The sequence below is a fragment of the Temnothorax longispinosus genome, chromosome 5 (assembly GCF_030848805.1).
Source record: "Temnothorax longispinosus isolate EJ_2023e chromosome 5, Tlon_JGU_v1, whole genome shotgun sequence".
Lineage (NCBI taxonomy): Eukaryota > Metazoa > Arthropoda > Insecta > Hymenoptera > Formicidae > Temnothorax > Temnothorax longispinosus.
The window spans coordinates 21710576-21730874 of record NC_092362.1 but is presented as its reverse complement, the minus strand read 5'-3'; the positions used below and the strand labels follow the sequence as shown (position 1 = coordinate 21730874).

Here is a 20299-nt window from a genome sequence, read left to right as displayed (position 1 = left end):
ACACGCGATTGCATCGCCGTGGCGCGATGTAACCTCGTGGAAAGTTTATGGAGGATCATTATTGTCTCTTTTACGCGCGATCAAAGCCTCCCTGTTGACTCTCCATCGATCCGCGCCTTGTCGATCTTGCCGTCGCCGGCGTGACGTGCTCATGTATAAATCACGAAGAATCACACGCCCGTGCGAGCAGCAGGTCCGGCAACTCGTCGTAAATTACGCTAATTAATAGTCCTGCTAATTGTCACGGGGAGGAAGGGGAGAGAAGGGACTCTCTCGCGCCTCGACTGCCTCAAGTCGACGCGTCGCATCGCATTGCTAATTTGAAGTCTCAGAATCGATATCTCTGTTTGTGCGTTCGACGTCTTTCGGCGTCTTTCTTCTGTCACTCGCGGACGACAAAACGGTGGGCCCTATAGTGCAAGAAGTATCCGTAGCTCTCCTCTCTCCCGGGAAGGCCGCCCGCGTCTCCCCGATGAAAACACGCAACGTCGTAATCGCGATATAAAAATAATGAAACAGATTCCACGCGAGATAGGCAGTGCGGGCGCTGGCACGATGCGCACCTCTATCGAGCTCTATGCTACTTCATTGCATCGCCATCGCTTTAAGATTGATATATGGCTCCGTAATTAATTACCGCGCCATTAACGCACTGTAGGGCTTTTTCCCTCTCTCTTTCTCTCTCGCTCACTCTCTTTCGACGTAACGAAAGCACGCATTCTCTGCACTGTTGCTAATTATCACAATACATTGTATGTGAATTGAATAATGCATTTATTTTATCAGATAATTACGCGCGGCTTGTCGAATAAAATATTCCGACTGTATTTGTGCTGTTGTTTCCCTTTTTCTTCTTTTCGAAAAAACGACGCGTCACTTCCGTTAATTTCGATTCGATAAGACTCTGGTTAAATGCTTTAGCGGCCTTTACATTTTGCACGATCTCCGGAACCGTTCGATCAGAAAGATGACATGATTAACCGTGCAATTCGATGCTTTAGTGCGAAAAAGAAAACTTAAGAAATATCTTTAAAAAATTAATGAAGTGGCAACCCATTTTTTTCAATTAAAAGTGTTATTTTTTCTACGTTTAAACTTATATGAATTCATCAAATTCAATATACTTCAAATTCTTAATTTTACAACTGTATTAAATAATTATCCAATTGTTAACTACAAAATCTCAATCACTTTAGTGTTTATTCTCTAAACTTTTTTTCAAGAAGAAATATATATATATATATATCTTTTTTTAATATTTTTATTATCCCGTTATCTTTCTCTACTTTCTTGCATTATGCCTCCTTGAAATATTTATCGCAATCGCAAATTTATTAATGTCAAAGAAATCAATAGCCGCGTCGGTCATCTCCGCCATTGTGATATCGCGATACGTTATCGAAATTGCCGTTCAGGTTTTAGTTTAATTTTATTTTTAGTTCGTACGCGAGCAGTGACGAGGATTCTGAAAGTTGATGTTAGGGTGGTGCATGTTCGCAGACCTCTCGCCATTGGGTGATAAAACCGGAAGCCTCGTCGACGAGCTCAGCGGCGGCGGCGGCGGTTCCCTCAGGAACGGCAAGGGCAAGAAGATGAGGAAACCGAGGACGATTTACAGCAGCCTGCAATTGCAGCAGCTCAACAGGCGGTTTCAGAGAACGCAGTACCTCGCGCTACCGGAAAGAGCGGAGCTCGCGGCCAGCCTCGGACTCACGCAAACGCAGGCAAGTTCTATCGACATTAAGACCAGCAGACTAGAGCGCAAGCTTCCCACGACGTATAGTCGGCCAACGATAAGTAGCTCTTATCTCGCGCCACTCGTGACAAGTTGGCGTAAACAAATTGCGATAAACGTGAGCGTAAAATACAATACTTTGTCGAGGGCGAATGTAATACACGGGGCGTTTTGGATTTTGCGCACTTCGATTACTTAACCCACTAAAAATGGCGTCGTTTTAATGTGGGATACGACAAAAATTATTGAGGATTATTGGAAAAATAATCTTTTATTTGATTTGGAATTTTGGTTTTACATATAAACGGCGTTTTTTAGTTTGATAAGAGATGTGTCTGAAAGATATGTCCAGTCATTCGAATATTTATTACGATATTCCGGGAGAAAACCATTATGCCTCGTGATATAGAAAAATTTTCTCTTCGTACATATTTTACCTAGAACTTATTTCAGTTGCAGCTGGTGCAACCGTGTTGACAGTACGTTTTCACCGAATGATAAAATATCTGTAATATATCTGTAATATTTCCGCGGGCAAAACAGGTTTTTCATTCTGATACGGTTTATCAGGAAATACCGTTGGAAAGACCTCTCGAAATCGCGTAAACAAGTAAATTCCGCGAACGACAACGCATCGCACGCGATATTCGTTTGGCTAATTACGATCTTGCATCGTGATTAGAATTTTTGAATTTTACCAAAACGGCATAATGACCTTTTTTTTCTCGCGATGGATATGGGTCCAGTTGCGTACTCGGTTGCGGTCCGCGGTAACGGGAGCCCCGATAAACGGCATCTGTCAGCATTATCGGCACAAATGACTTTACTAAATCACCGATTCGCCACGCCCTGGACATCGGGGATAGGGTTGCCGCCAGTGTCCAGTGTTACCGAGGGAGGGAAAGAGAACGAAAGAGACAAGTTTCCGGACTAACGAGGTGGCCATAAATTTTCTCCCGGCGATCGCGCGAGTTATGCGCTAGCTTTCCGCACGCGGGCGGGGCTCTATGCGCTCGTCGGCGAAAGATTTTTCGCCAATTATCCGTCGCGCGGTTTCCAATTAACGATTTATTAGGAAGATCGAGCTACATAATCGGAGAGAGGTTAATTGGCTCCGAACTTGTCCGTTATAGATGTCTCGGGAGATGACGATTTATTGACGGGCCGAAGTCTCCGTAGCTAATTAGGACGATTTCGCGGAAGACAATTGAAATTTATTCGGATTGACTTGCGTGTCATATTGACAACTTATTAAACACCGAACACCGTCGTAAAGTTACTTCCTTTCTATATTACTATCGATTTGTGTGTGCGGTCTGACGGGATTGCACGTTCCTTCACACGAAATTATGCGTTCCATTGACCGATGTGAGATGACGAGATGGAGCAATTTTCGCGGTTGCTCTTTGTGAGTTCCTCACCCCTCGAAGAAGAGTGTGCACAATCGTCATGGTGCAGCGCGTAACTGCGTATCGCGTAATCATGGGATAACTGGCTGTCGTAGCTGGTTGATGTCGTTGCAGGGGGTCCCGGACCGGATAATTTCATTAGACGGAGCACCGCGGGAGTTGTTCTCCCCCCGTGTGCGAGTGAATCGAGCGCGACGCAACCTGATGAGCAGTCGGCGTCTGGTTGTTTACTAAACACGGTCGTTCGAAATCAGCAGTAGCCGCGGTCGGCGGCGGGAAATTAAATTACGAAACCTCGGGAGACTATCTATTACATTTTCTACGTGATCGTCAGAATGCACTATGTTATTTAATCTTCGTCGGATAAGAATTAATTGACATGAACTAATAGAAATAGACGTACGGCACATATCAATCTTAGCGTATTGATTATATTAGATTATATTAACGTAAAAACAGTGAAATCTTGAATTTTTCTTTTCGGGCGACTGCAAAAATCGATGAAGCAATTGAATTTCGCATTAGGTACAACCGTGAATTTTTTTGTTTTCTGAAAATGGAGGGATGACTTCTACCTTTTGTCAAACACTCAGCATCTCTCCGCGCCACGTAACGAAGAATGTTCGCCGCGCGCGATCGGTGCAGCTCTTCAGCAGGCACCGTGCATAATCCGTAATCGTCCAATCAAGGCGTTCGACCAAGCGCCTCTGCCTCTGCACTCTTGGCCCTGCTACCGTCGCGCGCTGGCTTTCTTGTCATCGCCACCAACATGGCGCCTTAGCCTTCAGTCTCTTCCATCTTCTCCTCTTTCCTCGTCCCCTCCTTTCCTTATTCCACGACAGCCTCGTCGTCCCCCCGGCGATCTCCCCTCGCATTTCCCCACCGGCTCTCCCTATTCTCCTCCTCTTCTTCCTCTTTTCCTTCAGCCTCAGATGAGCGAGAGAGAAAGAAGCGGCAGGGAAAAGGGGAATTGGAAGGGGAGGGCGGGAGGAGCGGTGAGGATCGAGGTGAGGCCACGCATCTTTTTTTTCTCCGGGGCCTCAATTTGAGGACGTGGTAGCGTTCGTGCCGCCGGTATACACGTGATACGCGAAAGGGGTCCGAGGGGGGCCAGAAGGGAATAGAGGGACGGGAAAGGAAGGGAGCAGGGAGTACTTGCACACGCGAAGTACATGGGCACACGCTCTCGCTCGCTCGCTCGCGCGGATGTATATACGTAGAAACGTGGGCACCAACACGCCCGTCTGCGTTCCTGCCACGTACCTTGGGCGTGGTGCTTCTTTTTTCTTCCTCCTCGCCGCGACTAACGTGCCCGATCTCTCCTCATTGGCCCCGGGAATGCGAACACGTCGAAGCGAGATTCGAAAGTCGCGGGAGGGAAGCGCGATTACACGACGTGAATTCGAAATCCTGCCGTGCTCCCGTCTACCATGGGGTGCGACGTTAGCATCCTCGTAGAAAGAGGGACTTTTTGCAATTTCCTCGAGGATAGACGACTCGATTTGGGAGATGAAAACTCATGAATCAGTCACAATGTGCACAAAATAAAACAAAAAATATTTGTATCTCATACTAATTAATATTATGAACGACGGTAATATACTAAATTTGATTTATTTTATATATATTTGGAGCGAGAGTAAACTTATGTTATTTATACATATAATCTATCATAGATACAATTTTATTTAAGGCACATATGTAGATCACATAGAGAGTCATATAAATTCGGTATACGCGAGTACGGATTAGTAAAGATATACATCTCGCGATCGAACTCCCTGTCATTGAATAAAAATAAATTACGCATCGGAAAGCTGCCGCGAATCGCGTTCAAGGTGCTCGGGGATTCAACCACCGCGCGCGCGTTACGTAGTTGGATAGCACAGCACGCGATATACAGCTTCGCGGAAAAACACCGTACATATAATCGAAAACACCGCTCATATACAGTAGATGAACGCGCGGTGGGTAACTATTATTCATGCATGAATGCGCCCGCGAACACAAGTAATACACTCCGTCCGCTACCGTTCATCGTTGTCTTGGTATTGGAAAGATCGTCTCGGCGTAAGAATTTATGAAAAAGAGAAAAAATATATTAATAAATTGATGCCGCGCAAAAAGATACGCGAAATTGCGAAAGACTGCAAGCTAGATTTTCAGATTAATTTATACGTCAAATTTACTATTAATTTGAATCTGCTTTTATCTTCATGCATCATTCATATCTTACAAATGTACACGGTTAGTATCATTTGTCAAAGTAGTAAATGTTTAAATATCGAACATTTTATGTCCTCATATTATTTCATTACAGAATAACTTTGCAATTTCAAGTTAGTGACATATATTAGTATTAATCTATATTCTATATATTGATTTCTATATTAGTTTGTATCTCGAAAAGTAACTTCTAGATGGTTTGATTCTTTGATTTTCGTATTTCAAAATCAAGCTAAAGTCCACTACTTTACAAAATTACTTTATGACAACTGATTTCCAATCCTTCACGTAAAAGATTGCTAAACACGCTGCAGCGCAAACCACGTGCATACGCGAGATGCATGAAATGACGTTGGGTTCGGAGAACCTTGATCATATCCGTTCCAGGAGAGCGAAAGAGAGAAGCGGATTAGCCCAGATCACGTTCAAGATCCTATCCACTCTCCTGACCAGTCTCTCCTCCGTGTATCTTTCTCCCTCCCGACTATAAAATCATTACGCGGTTTTTCTCCCTTTTTCCGGCTACCGCCGTGACGCCGACTTGCGAAACGCTCCGTCGTCCTCGTCTTCGTGGCAGACGTCGATCCGCCGATAACGTGTGTCTCCGTTCTGTATGTATATCTCCACCTTTCCCTCGTCCACCTTTCCCGCGCATTTATCAGCGTCCATTTATCTGCCTATCACTGCGGTCGCCGTGTACATATATAACACGAACACACACGCCGGCGGTCCGCAAGCCTTTCGTTCCGTTATCAGACCAGATGTGTTAGATAGCGGACATAGTTTCTCGCCAGGGAACAATGAATCGGATAATTAATCACGGGTATGGTGTATCGGATCACCGGGGTCACCGCCGGCCCAGCAATAAATCGTTGAATTTATGAAAGTGTTATTTATTGAATAAATGTGGCGGATACGAGATGCTCGGGCGATTTATTATGTAACACATGGCAGAGATGACGCTGGTCTGTATCTCGATACATCTTGAGTTTTGTTCTTCTCTCAGATTTTTTGTTTACCAAATAAAATAGATAAATTAATTGTCGAACTTATTAAGCTATGCATTCAATTCGATTTTTTCGGGCATAACATAATCTAATATTCTGAAATAAACATCAGAGAATAACTATATCTTTTATTGTAATTGTACAAAATAAAAAATGTAGATTGATACTTTATAATTAAAATTATGTAAACTTGGATCGTTTGGAACAAATTCACAGGTGTAAAAGATTTAAAATGCGTAAGTTTTACAGAGAGTAAAAAAAAACGTAAGTTATATTTAGAGAGAATTTATCAAGTTTATTAATGATCTACTATAATAGGGCTCTTGCTGTTCTATAGTAGAATCAATATAGTAGAATCAATTTCTGGTTGGGACAATGTAAGCAAAGTAATTGATGACTCCGTCTCCGCGATATAAATCATCGAATGAAAAGTTAGCTTTGCTGCCAAAATAATGTCACAAGACATCGTCAGAAAGTTCAAACGTGGTTGCATACACGGCGATTCCACAGGGGCTGCGACTCATATATAGCTGTACGTTAATTAATCTCCTAATTAATTAACCACTTTAATAAGGGAAGTGTCGACAGTTCACATATAACATATGCGAAATCATTCGAGACGCTTGGGAATTTTAGGCTCGCCGGCAAGAATCGATAAAAGCGGAGAACAACTTCGTTATTTAATGGCTTTTCGGAACTTGGAGAAATCCGGCGAAACATAACGTACTTCACATCACCGTGTAAACTTTTTAATCGAGATTTACGAAGTTCGGCGAAAGGTCTGGCTGCGTGTTTGACGCGACGTGAAGTCCGCCCCAGGAAACCTGCCGCTTTCGGTGAAGTTAATTAAAATACTTTTCTATTTGCGCCCCTCCTCCGCACTTGCGAAGTTACTTAGAATGGAATGGAATGAATATATCGCATCACACTTAAATGGTAACAAGTAAATAAATAGAATTCACTAATCATTAATTTGTATAACTCCAAAGACTGTTGAAAACATCTTTCTTTGATACCGGAGAGCTATATCTGTCATTCAACTTGTATATATAAACCCCTTATATGTTAGAATATAAGCGGGAAAGAAAGTACGCTCTAGTTTTGCGATATCTTTTATATTTATTTTTAGATTTGTCAGCCTTGATGTTTATGTACATATATTTTGTTTATAGTTACACTTATTCTTTGATGGGCCTTGGCCCAGTATAATAAATTTATTTTTTTTCTCCTTTATATTTTCTCTCTTGCTTCACCCTTTCGATCTTCTCGTACTCTAATCGACTAACCGGCATTGATCCCGCTTATCGCGATATTATCTCATCGGTCGGCCTGTGCGTGTCAAGATAGGGATGTGTCCATCGCGCGCGATCAGCTTCAGCCCGTGCGTCGCGCGCGCACACACGCTCGCGCTCTCATACGTGGGCCCATGTCAGCCCACCCTCGCCATTATCGATATATACAATAAAACTAATAGAAGTTCGACCGACATCGCGCTATCGGCTTGTATCTGTCGATCGCCGTCCACCGGTTACAAATGGGAAAGTTTCGCGGCGCACGCGATCCTCGACGTGATACAACTTATTATTCCGACGACTCGCGTGTACGCGCGCTCGCGCATTTTACGTGTGCGTCACGATTTTAACGGATTTCTTCGCGAGGTCTATGTGTGTGTGTGTGTGTACACGTGCGTTTTTCGCGTGCGACGCCGGACAGTCTTGCATTCGCGTGTATACTTTTACAATTACAAACATGCACTATATCCGCGACAGACAAATTTTTACAAGTGTATGTGATATTATTTAAAAAAAATTAAGTTTCTTAGGCGTTTTTTGCCCCACAGTCTAAGATCATGGACGGTTTCGCCGATAGCAACCGGTGGAACTTTCCCCGATGAAGCTTGTAACACGTCGCACGATTGACGTTTCCGTTGTTTAATAGAAACGTCGCAGCTAGCACATCGAGTATCGCCACTTACGCCGTGTACTTTCTTCTGTCATTAGACATGATTAGCTGTATATACGTACATATACATCTGAGATACACGATTGTCGTTCACCATGCAAGGAACGAAGCAAATCACATTACGTGCAGTAAAATCTCGGTATAATTCATCCCCATGAAAATTTTATATCAAAAATTCGTTAGATAAAAAATTTCATAAATCCACTTAATTATACATAATACATGACGTAGAAACTAAACGAGGAAACTATCAGAGAGTACATCGAATTCTGGTTTACACTGATAATAAAAAACTGTTTACTGACCCGTTTGATTGACCTGTTTTCTTGGAAGACATGCATCAGTTTCTTGCGGTGGCGTACCGAGAAACTTCCCTTTCGACGTAGTATTTCGGTCCGGGACAACGGCTTATCGGCTTCGGCTACCGTACGACGATTTTTTTCACGCGCTGATATTCTCATACACTATATATGTATAGAGAAAATGTACAGCCATTTTTTTTAGATGGATATCGGCGATCCGGTATTGCCAGTTTTTCTAGGTTTGTATCGAAATCCCTCAACGTTTCGCGCGTGTCATTCACACGTGACGCAAGCGCGCAGCGCGTGATATCAGGCTGTTTCTTATACGGTAATAATTAATAGCGTCAAATGCGGCGTGAACAGCAAGAATCCGCTAAAGCCGTATCGAATCGCGATTACATCAACGGCAACACGTGCGTCGCAAAGAAATTATCCTTGGATTACGTCCAGTAATTTTCATTAAGTGCGGAACTGTATAGGCATGCCCTCGCCCGCCCAGCAGCAAGTTTTTGTAACTTTTTGTCATTTTCTGTCACTTCCGTCTTTTCGCGGTAGACGATGCGACCGCGACAGGACGCTTATTGATTATTTTTTTTTAAATCTACCGGAGACAATGGAGAGGCAAGTCACGACTTGGGTATGCTCAACGGAAGGCTGTGTCAGTCAACCTGTCAACGCGCGTTGATCGCGATTGCAGTGCTGGGGCCTTTTTCGTCTACGCGTTTCAACTTGTTGCTAGCAATTATGAGAGATATGACGAAATTTATTTGAGAGTTACAGAAGCTATAAAGCTATAAGATTTTCGTGACTTAGAAAACTATTGCACACTTAAATATCATGTAAAATGTGTGTGTGTGTGTGTGTGTGTGTGTGTGTGTGTGTGTGTGTATATGTGTATCACCATTTTACTGTGTAAATATTTTTCATGTTCTAAATCCGAGACATGGTTTGATAAAACATATTCTGGAATGTCTATTTTAACTGGTGGAAACACTGGAAACTCCACATGACAGCGGGATATTCGCGGCGGAGAAAGGAAAAGAAACCGAGCGGAGTACCGGAAACTCGTCCCTTTTTTCTTCGTCCGCGACATAGCGGCGTCTCATCTCGACTCTGCCTCCTCGTGACGTTTCTCTTGCCGTGCAAACGGAGGCTACTAATTATTTTCACGCACTAACTCGTGTATGTATCCACGTTCGTGGGACGATGGCGTGCATCGCGATACCTCCCACGGCGCTTCAAATGCCAATAATTACACAGTTCGATGTTTGCAGAAACAACGCGGCGAGTCGCGATTCCGTTACACGTGAACTCGGACGCGGAGCGAAACGATTCGCATGGGAAAAAAAGGGACAGAATCAAAGGGTTTCTCGCAATTTGTGATTTCTTCGACACGATTCGCGCGTCTCCGAAGGATTCGTGTTCTTTATTACTACCCATTGCCCGCAACACGGGTTTACTTCCACGAAGTCGTGTGGGGATACACGTAACGGATCGTTGTGCGTCTTAATGACACGTGTTTCGTTAAAGTTATGGCACCTAACGCCGCACGTATTTAACCGCGATAATCACGGCGTCATGCGTGAAAAACGCACGATAGTCGTTAGCAAAAATGCGGAGCACAGGTTTAACAAGTGAAGAAGTTAATCAGTCATGTGTGAATATATAATTAATATGAAATAATATGAAATAGGAAGTAAAGGCGGAATAGAAAGAAAATAATTTTAAGTGCACTGTCATAGACATATATTTTCTTCGCTGAATATCTTGAACTCGACGAGGAATTTTCTTGAGCAGTACTTCTAGTACCACCAGAAATATTTGAGACATTCGCGATAGCTTAGCGGAGATGAATCGTCCTTGAGGTGAACTCGCGTCGGCGAGTTCCTCGAGAAGAGAACCACGGCCGAGCGTAGAAGAATTCGCGCAAAACAGGCTCGAGGGGTTTTCGAGCGGCGGCAGCGCGGCCTTCCTGCCTCCCTCGTGCGAGGAATCCCTTCGCGGCGAAGAGAACCCTCTGCCCCGCTGTACCCCGCCCTCTCCTCCCGGCTTCCCTGTCGAGAGATCTTTCAGGAAGATCACCGGCGGCGCACGCTGCGCTTCGTTCGGCGCTGGCTCGCACCTGACTTGGCCACGGCTGACGCCGCGGCCCCGTATCGCGAATGATGCCGGCAACGTCGTTGAATACTGCGCGGCGGCGGACCTGCCAGAGAGAAAAGAAGAGGAGAGAAAGAGAGTGGGTGGTGGAGAAATAAGGGAGGGAGCAACACCCTTCGCAGGGCCAGCTTGTGAAGTACATGCACACATGTTCGTTCACTCGTCCACTTTTGCGCGCGCGCGCGCACATACATACACAGGCGTGCACGCACACGCATGCATTATTTCAATGTTGGCAGTAATGCCTGTTATTAAGCGATGATAATGATTGGTATTATCGCGGGTTGGGAGCAGGACTGGTAGCAGCGGATATAAATCATCGTTACTTCCTCCTCGCTGGCAGCGCCCGGGCTCCGCCGCGGCGCCGCGCGCTCGCCTCTCCATGCCAAGAAGCTGTAAATAACCCCGGCGAGTCGCGCTGACGTTCGCACTCGCCAGGAGGCGATTCCGGGGGCCTTCCCCGACGACCCATTCCGTTCGACGGCTCGACGTTGGCACGATTTTCCAGGACGAGGCACCTACACGCCGCGCGCCGGCGACGGCTTCCAGCGGAAGCGACCGCGGCTTCCGCTCCGAAACACGCACGTCTCGTTACCACTCTCTCATAACGCTCGACATCGAACACTCGGTGCGTATTAGGCTGCGTAAAGTGCGTTTGGAACGTCACAGACGATTCTCCGATTTTCTTTCTCTTCTCTTCTCTCTTTCTTCCGTTTCTTCCTCGGCTGTAAATCACCAATCTTTACTGACCGTAAAAACCACCCCGAGTTCCCACAACGAGACGGCGGTTTCGTCGAGTCTCTTTCTGGTCCCACACCATCCTGCGTTTCGCGTCTCTTGCGAAACGTCACGCGATCTATCGGTACTTTGCGATCGTCCCCGCGGATCTCGTTTCGATCGTGCGCGCTTGTCGGTCGTCGCGAGGATGAGCAACAACGATTCCCACGAATCTTTGTGCTGACGGACCCACTGATCGCCGTGCGTTTCAGTTTCCCTTCCAGTCTTTCCTCTCTTTTCCTCTTCCTGCTTCTCTCCTCTTTCCTTCCTTTTCGCTGCCCGTAAATCATCATTCGGCGCCGACGATCGAATTCACGATACCCGCGTCCCTTCGATTCCTAGAACGACGAGGGGCGCGAGGAAGAGTTCCGTCAGGATTCAGGATGTGCCGTCCACGCCTTGCGATCCACCTTGATACTCTACGCGTGTGCGTGCGCCACGCAGGGCTCTCCTCTCGTCTAGCTTTAGGTATAGATTTAGGTGGCTCTCGCTGGAAGGGCCCCTACGCACGTACGTAACCTAACGGTAAGGTCGACGTCGGTGGAGCAGCGGGGAGCAGAGGACGGGGGATGTGGCGGGTCACGCCCACGCGTATCTCGATCTAATAAATCCAACATTTCGCCGGTAAATCCGAACCCTCTCGTACCAGTCGTGCATATAGCCGTTGGAGAAGATGGGGGTGCCGAAGGTGGGCAGCGGGAGGGAAGACGCGCGGTCGTCTCATCCGACAGTACCTTGTCGTGACGATCTTTAATTTTTGCCTCCACTTGTGGATTTTTTATTTGCGAGCCTTCGCGACCAACCTTACCTACCCTATCAAGACGCCATTCCGATAGATGTCCCGTTGCATTTTTTTCAAGTGTCTATACGTACATCTAATTTAATACTTGTACAGATAAATAAATAAATCTGTCGATTGCAAAAGGACTTCTTATGAAAGCCCGGAGAACAGGTCTTCAATGCGCTTTCAACATCAACAACATATATACGTAAAGCTTATGCTTCAGCGTAAACGTAAACATTTCAGTCGAACTTGCCAATGAGTAAACACAACTATGGTAATTATATTCAACTTTGAACTCTCCGTGCATCCCGGTGACTAGTTTATTATCCCGTATCTCCTCTCTTATAGGTAGCCTCGTCGCGAGCGATCTCCGAGGGAGAGAAACGCCACGCGGTTTAGCATCACGACGCAATAAATCGGCTTTATAATAATTACAACCTTTCGACCGCTCGAGACCGGCCGCCACAATGTCGTAGACAATTTTCTGTTTGCTTTAGCTGCGTCTTAAATACTGCGACAAGCTCGGTCTGTCGAGACCCACCGGGACGATAGCGCGACCACTCGCCACTCGCTCGCTCTTTCCAAACGGAAACCCAAAGCGTGAGCGGAGAGCCGGAGGAGAGAGTCGATCTCGTGATACGAAAACTATAATTTGCCAAGATTTCTCTCTTCCTCCCCGTCAAGAACCGTCGCGATCGACGCGTCACGAGGCGTTCGCCGCGTTCGGGCTACTTTATAAACCCCGCGATGCGGATTCCGCGTAGCCGGTTACGAAGCGGAGGGACCGAGGGACTCTCGCAAGAGGAACCGTCGGTCCCGCGAGCGGATAACGAGGCGTCCCAGTTCGAAACTCTCTCGCGCTTTGCACGCAAGCGTCCGGCCCGAGTATATATCGGACGAATATCACCTCGCTTCTACGACTTCGTGGAAAGGCGATGGGCCGAGGAGGAGGTACGGGAGTCGGAGCAGGACGGAAGAGGCGCAAGAAAAAAGAAGTTTCGTGTCGGGATCGGTGAGAACACCCGGGGAGAAGCCCTAACGACGGCGCAACGATCGAATTATGCATTTCGCACGAAACACTCCGAGAAACCGACCCGTTTGTGATCCGCGGAACATGGGAACAGGGTGCACGCGTGCAGCAATCTTTCTTCTCAGACAAGATTTCGCCTTTGACAACACTCGTTCGAACACTCGGATTTGTCTGTAGAATTCTTATAAGCAGTAGCCCATTTAAGGCTGTCTTTAAGCATCTTTATGAGCAGAAGTTATGGTTTGAATGCTTGAATACACTTTGGAATACGAAATAATCATATACATTGCGTATAATTTTCTTATCACGCGAATAGACCACACGCAGATATATTGACTTATTGACATATTTACTTATATATTTATCAGATTATTTCTCGAGACAATACGAAGGTACAATCGTCACTTTAAATTACTTAATATAGAATTTTTAGATAAGGAAAAATTAAAAATCTAATTGTTTGTGTGAAACATCAAGGAAGCATCCTCTTCCCACGTTTCACCCACGTTGTAGGCGGTAACATACTCGAAGCATCCCAAAGGACACTAAGGTTTCCGTCAGAGGTTACCGAACTTTGCGATGGCGGACAAAAACCGTGGAATTTGCAAAAATGAACAATTATAGGAATCCAGAGTAGTCATCCCGGGTGCCCCTCCGGTCGTTCCGCGTCTCTTTTTCTCCCTTCAGCTCCCTCTCTACGCGCGGTGTACCCTCAGCCCTGGTCTACTTCGCCGACAGCAGCAGGCACCTTGCGGGGAAGAAAGAAGACGGAAGGGGGAGGACGCATGCGCGGGTCGTTTGAAGTGGCGGCGTCCCCGTGCTTTTGCTCTCTCGGGTTTCTTACCGTCGCCTTCCTCTACCTTCTTCCCTCCACTGCGGCTCGCGCACAGCCGCGACAGCCACGGCCGGCCCTTTCGGTATTCGTTTGTTTCATGGCGGCTTCCTTCGTGCCCGTTGACGATCCCTTCCCGCTGCTCCGTCTCTCTTTGATCCATTCGAAGCGCGGGCGAGCTTCTTTTGCCTTCTCCGGACAAACCTCCTCGTGCTCTCTTCGGTGTCTTCCTCTTCTCTCTTTATTGCCGCGCTACGGGGCCTTACGTACGGCATAGTTGCGGCATTGCTTCGGGCCTGGGCATCGTTTTACAACCTTGTCCAGGCCTTTGCGGAGAGAAGTACGGACCTCCGAAGGTGTTCGCCTAGCCTTCATGCCTTGAAGATTGTGCATAACATTTGTATCGGGCATTTCACGCGCATTTTAGAGAATGTCTCATTTTTTATTTTACTTAATTCAACTTCCCCACATTTATTGCGCGGATTGTTTCAAATTCTGATATGAACTAATTTCCATAATAAGTCTAAGGATTTGTTTGTTCTGTAGATAAATATACGTTTATCGATGCAGATTATTTTTTGCGATCACGGTATTCGTTGCGAATGACAGAGGATGGATTACGCAATTTTTCCACGTGACGTTGAATTCAATCACGAGAATTTCCGCGAGGCGAGGCACGGCCTTGATTGATCAGCCGCATCAATCAACTTGTATCAGCGACAAATTGATTTCCTTTTTCGCGTAAAATGTATATTCGATATCCGATCAAATAAAAATCACACAATTAGACTCCTCGTATTTGCACGGTCAATCTCGCCGACCTCGACCTCCTGGAAGGAATGAAGGCAAGCCAAAAAGAAAAGGAACCAAAACGTTCACCGTAAAACGACGAAAGTCGCGCAAAGGAGAAGAAATCCAAGGAGACGGTACTCGGGGAAAAGAACTCTCGGGGACATGCAGTGGTCCCCAGGTAAACGACGCGGTCCGATTGTGAAAACAGAGAGAGTGTCTCATCGATCTCTCTCTCGCTCCCTTTCTACATTTTTCGCATTCTCCGGAGAACGAAGATGCAACAAGAATACGTAGGTCGACGTTCTTGCCGCTCGCGGATTCGCTCAGCGCTTATTGTGCGTGAATCAGGATTTTTAGACGTTTCTAGCAATCTTCGTTTTGCCTCCAATGTCTTCTGTATTATCAGTAATGTAAAAATGTGCCAACATTTTACTCGCTTTGATATATTAATGTCGAAATAATTGAGTCACAATTTCCAGATAAAGACAGTTTATTTTGATCAATTAGCACTGCGATAAGTACATAGTTTTATGTTTCGATTATTAGAAAATATCTGCAGACAATATAATTAGTACAATTTCTTCTCTTAGTTATCGTTTGCAAGTGCAAGGTTTCTCAATAACGATGAGCGTGCCCGTGTCAGCACTCTGGCGAGACAACTCGTTGACCCTCTCATGTACTCGTCTCGTTGGTGTTGCCTATGTCAACGGCAACGAGATGAGTTTATGAGAAGGATAATTCCGTCACGAAATCCCGCCGAGGCATAAACAACGGGATAACGTCGCGCTTTACTTCGGCCAATCTGATGTTGTACCATGTCACATATATTGTCCAAAATATTTTGTCGCGGTTTAGAGGCATCGGCAAATTGCCTGTCAGAATACCGAGTTCTCGGCGCGATGATAAGATTATTCCTCGGCTCTACGAGGCAAGTTGTTGAGTCCTTGCGGTGTCGATTCTCCTTTTCGTACAAGTCCTGAGGATTTCGTCGCCTGAGGCGACGCCGACGGTTGGGTCAGATGAGGCCGATGGGGGCGAGGGTTAACTGCTATAAAAGTCGAATGGAAGGCCGAAGGTTCATTTCGTATTCGGGCTGCGCTTGCGCCAGTTGTCACCGCTGACACATCGTACGTCAATCCGTTTCTGCACACAAAGCTGCGGGAGAATAAAAAGGAAGGGGCTGCCGCGGGTACTCCCTCAGGGACGTCTCAATCGGCATCGCCGATCGATCGTCGACGTCTTCTTCTACCCATTGCCTTCCAGATCCGCGCGGTCGGCCGTTCTCAAAGACTCGTTTCGATTGAATTCATCGCTTCGCACGCTTTCGTAAGCCATTTGTTATTGCTCACATTTATTGCGCGTCCGCGCGACCATCGCGCGCGTGGGATCCTAAGCAAGCTTACGCCGACGTTGAATGATTCGCCGTGATACAATAAGTTTTCAGAAGGCAAGTTGAATGAAGGCGGAAAAAGTACTGTATGTTAATAGATTGTTAATTGAACTCTCGCGTATATACTTTTCAGTTCGCGCGTACACATTCCACGTGTAATCCTAAGTGTTGCCACTGTATTCTAAAGTTTGTTTATCCAATATATTATCTAACGTAGCACGGAGTACGATCTTTCCGCGTCTTCTCTAGCTTGTGTAATCGTCAATCATTGCTGCGCACGATTGTGCCCCGAGGCAGCCGAATATCGCGACGGCATCGGTTACAACCGCGGAATGGAACATCGCGCGGGTGGAATACCGCGTGTCACTTCATCGTACATAGTTGCACCGTGATTATAACCTCGTACGTGGCAGAAAGAAAGGATTTTAATGCCACGTCAAAATCAGCCACGCTCACAGTTTGCCGATGCTATCAACCAGCTGCCGCGAGTTGAGTGTGTGCCCACCAAGCACGTACGGTTCCCGAGGCCCCCGCACACACGCATCGCGCCGTTGGCGCGTTTTTTTCTTTTTTATTTATGTAATCTCTAACTCTCATTTGCTGTTTCATGAAAGATGTAACATGTTGATGCGCGCGCGCCTACTATATCTCTAAGTAAGAAGAAGGTGGAGGTCGGAGTGGATCGCCTTGGAGCCCGAGAGGCGCCCCGCCCACCGTCTCGTCTTTGCTTGGAGCCCTTTGCGTTTTGTATTCTTTCTCCAAAACCGTAGGGATCAGGGCCTCACGTTAAGCCGGCCTCACACAGCTAAAAGATCCGTGAATCCTTCTAGACAATAATGCTATATTAATTAAATTTCCTTCTTTCGATGAGAATCTCTCGAGAGACCGTGCTTGTAACTCCTCACGTGTATTTCAATTTTAATTCTATAACTTTTTACGAATTTAAGATTGACATGTGCAGGAAATATTTAAAATAATAAATTTTGTATTGCACGTAGCACATATAATTTCCGTACTGAATTTAGTCCTTTGTCTTTAAATTGTTTTGGTATCGAAACTTTCATGATTAAAAAGCATGAATGAGAAATTGTTGTCTAGTACAGCTAAAGAAATTTCAACTTATGAAGAGCGCGTTGATGATGAATTCCTGAAAATATACATTTAACTTGTCACTAATGTATTTTTCTTTCTCTCTGTATTATTAAAATAGCGTGAACAATACTGTGAGCCAGGCTTAAAGGTCTATACCCTTACACCCCGGTATCATACTATTCGCGTTTGGGAGTGCGCGTAAACCGCACCACGAACCGACCGCGATCCATTCAGCGCAAGATCCTACGGAGTCCTATCAGATGCCCTTTGTCGATTGATCCTCTTTGTAAATTGGTCCGCGGCAGGTACTATCGTGTTACCTTTTAGGAGGTATGCGCAATTACGATGACGGCGGGACGCGTAACCCTAAATTGTGCCCCCGAACGCGGTAGTCCAAATATTACGAATTACGACACGATAATGATTATCGGCGCTTGCGGATTTTTTAAATTTCAATCTGTATTGACGAATTTTTAAAGCTATATATAACAAAATTTGTAGTAAATTTTCTTTAATGTTTCAGCAGTACATATTACATTTTCCGAAATTTTCTTATAAATGGCAATTTAAATTTTACATGCATAATTTTGTGATTTGTCATTGGCGACAAATAATAATTACTAATCTTGCGGTTCCTTATCTTTCCTAATATCTGAAAGAATATCGTTCTTTTCGTATAACCTAAGATTGAGAAATCATTCATCAAACATATCTTTGCATCAATCATTTTCGAGGCAATCCAATATCGATTATGTATACCTGGTGTAGCGTAGATCGGAAAAATCGCAGAACGGCGTCCGCGTTCGATATCGAGTCCAACCAAAGTAGCGTCGGTTTCACGGATCGTTAATATCGCCGTTACGACACGGGGCTGGTAATGGTCGCGTGCAAAAACATCTCACCGAAGAGAACATTTAATTTGACATAATTCAGCGGCACTTTCGCGGGACATTGGACAGATGAAGGAAAAAGATTGACGTTATGACTCGATCGACGTGTAACATCTCCCTGGGTGGTCCATTTTCTTCCACGCTTTCTTCCGATTATCGTCATTATCGGCAAAAAGTTACGGCGTATATAACGGTAACATCGCTTTCAAATCGCGCTTCATGCATTATTGTACATATGTAGATTATCATTTTATCGTTTTGCGATCCACTGGCAGTGCTACGAACATATAGAAATGCGAATGATCAAATAGTACCGCTAGTGTCATTTCACTTGTATCGTCACGCTCACGTAATATGTCAGGCAGCAAATGACGTCAGACAGTATGGCGTATGTCTTTGACCGTATGCAATTTACCTTACCTTGTACGCCGGGAGCTCGGAACGCATTACTCTATAAAATATCCGGGATGATAAAAATATCCCTAATTTATATTGCACCCCGTACGTGAATTTTACACTGACCACCTGCACTTCCTACCGTACGTTAGTACGTACCTTGAGAATAATACAACTTTTCCCGCTATAGCTTATGTGTATAACTTCCGACAAACGTTCCTTCGCGAGCCTACGCTCACTATAGTTATATATAGCGGCTACCATAGATACAACTTTCTTACCTTCACGAATCTCGAATGCGTACCTTCTTCGTAAATCAATGTATATCTCCGGAGAAATATTAAATACTTTTAAAGAGATCGGAGTTTGATCTGTTAAACGATTTGATTAAAAAATTAATCGGTCTGCTGAAAAGTTGCGGAGTTAAATTGCGTCTACAGAAATTTCTTAGAGCTTAATGTACATAGTTTTTTGTTCTTTTACAACCCCTTGTAAAACCTAAAGTGGAGTCGTGTCGAGTTTTAACGAATCTTCTCAGGGAATGTGGGTATAGACGATGCTAGTCGACAACCGCCCAGCTTTCGCGGACGCGATGACGAAGATCGATATCCGCGCGGTTGACGATTAGAACTTTCTTTCATTGCAACCCTTGCGCACCAGCGTGGCGTGCGACGGCGAAACGAGGCCTCAGATTCTTTTGTTATTATTAACTCGTGCCATACTAGGTCGATACACCGACTATACCAGACTTAGATACCGCGTGCCAATCTTCCACGATTGGTAGTGGCATGTGCACGCGATTGACGCAGATCTTTCGAATTTCTGTATAGACTTAAATTTTGTAAAAGAAAAACATTAGCTATCGGTTCATCGTACATAACTGTGTAGATGCAACTAGATTTTCATGTGGTTTAAAATATAATGTAGATAATATTTTTTGAAAGAAAAATGATACTATATATCATTTAAAATATGCTATATCTCTTGAACGCGATCATTACTTATACAGGCTATCTTCACCGGATAAATACTTTGCACATGTCCGCAATTCTTATTTGATCCGCGCGATTATCACTCACTTGCGATGAGATCGCTGGTATGTAACACGAGGGGCAGCGTCAGAAGCAGAAAAATTCAGCGATGCCGAGAGAGAAGAGGCACGCACACAAAGACAGGATGCCGCCGGCATGCCGGTCTATATACGTATAGCTCGATAGCCTAACTTCACTTTCATACTTGCCCTCACCTGCATACTTTACATCGACTCTCTTTGAACGTATATGTATATGTACGTATATACGTCTATGCGACCCAATCTTCCTGCGGCACACTCGAAAGGGTTGAACGAAGAAACAGAAGTTTCGCGCAGCCGTTTTCTTCCCACCAAGCAACTTCGCGCGAAAGGGTACACGGCCTTCGTGTACCCTCATCGATAAAGAAGAATATCGCAGAGCTCTTGACTGCGGCGACCACCGCACCGCCGCCGCCGCCACCGCAACCGCCGTTAACCTCCAAGGT

General features: G+C 45.3%; 1 protein-coding gene across 4 annotated transcripts in view; it reads left to right on the top strand.

The window, feature by feature from the left end:
- Positions 1-20299, top strand: part of Dll (homeotic protein distal-less) — an 83171-nt gene that overhangs the window by 8173 nt on the left and 54699 nt on the right. For 2 of the 4 annotated variants that reach the window (XM_071777714.1, XM_071777713.1), the window contains exon 2: positions 1501-1724. In XM_071777714.1, the coding sequence (XP_071633815.1) occupies positions 1501-1724 (224 nt within the window). Of the gene's footprint in view, positions 1-1482; positions 1725-20299 lie in introns of all 4 variants that reach the window. The other 2 variants (XM_071777711.1, XM_071777710.1) reach the window with 1 other exon arrangement.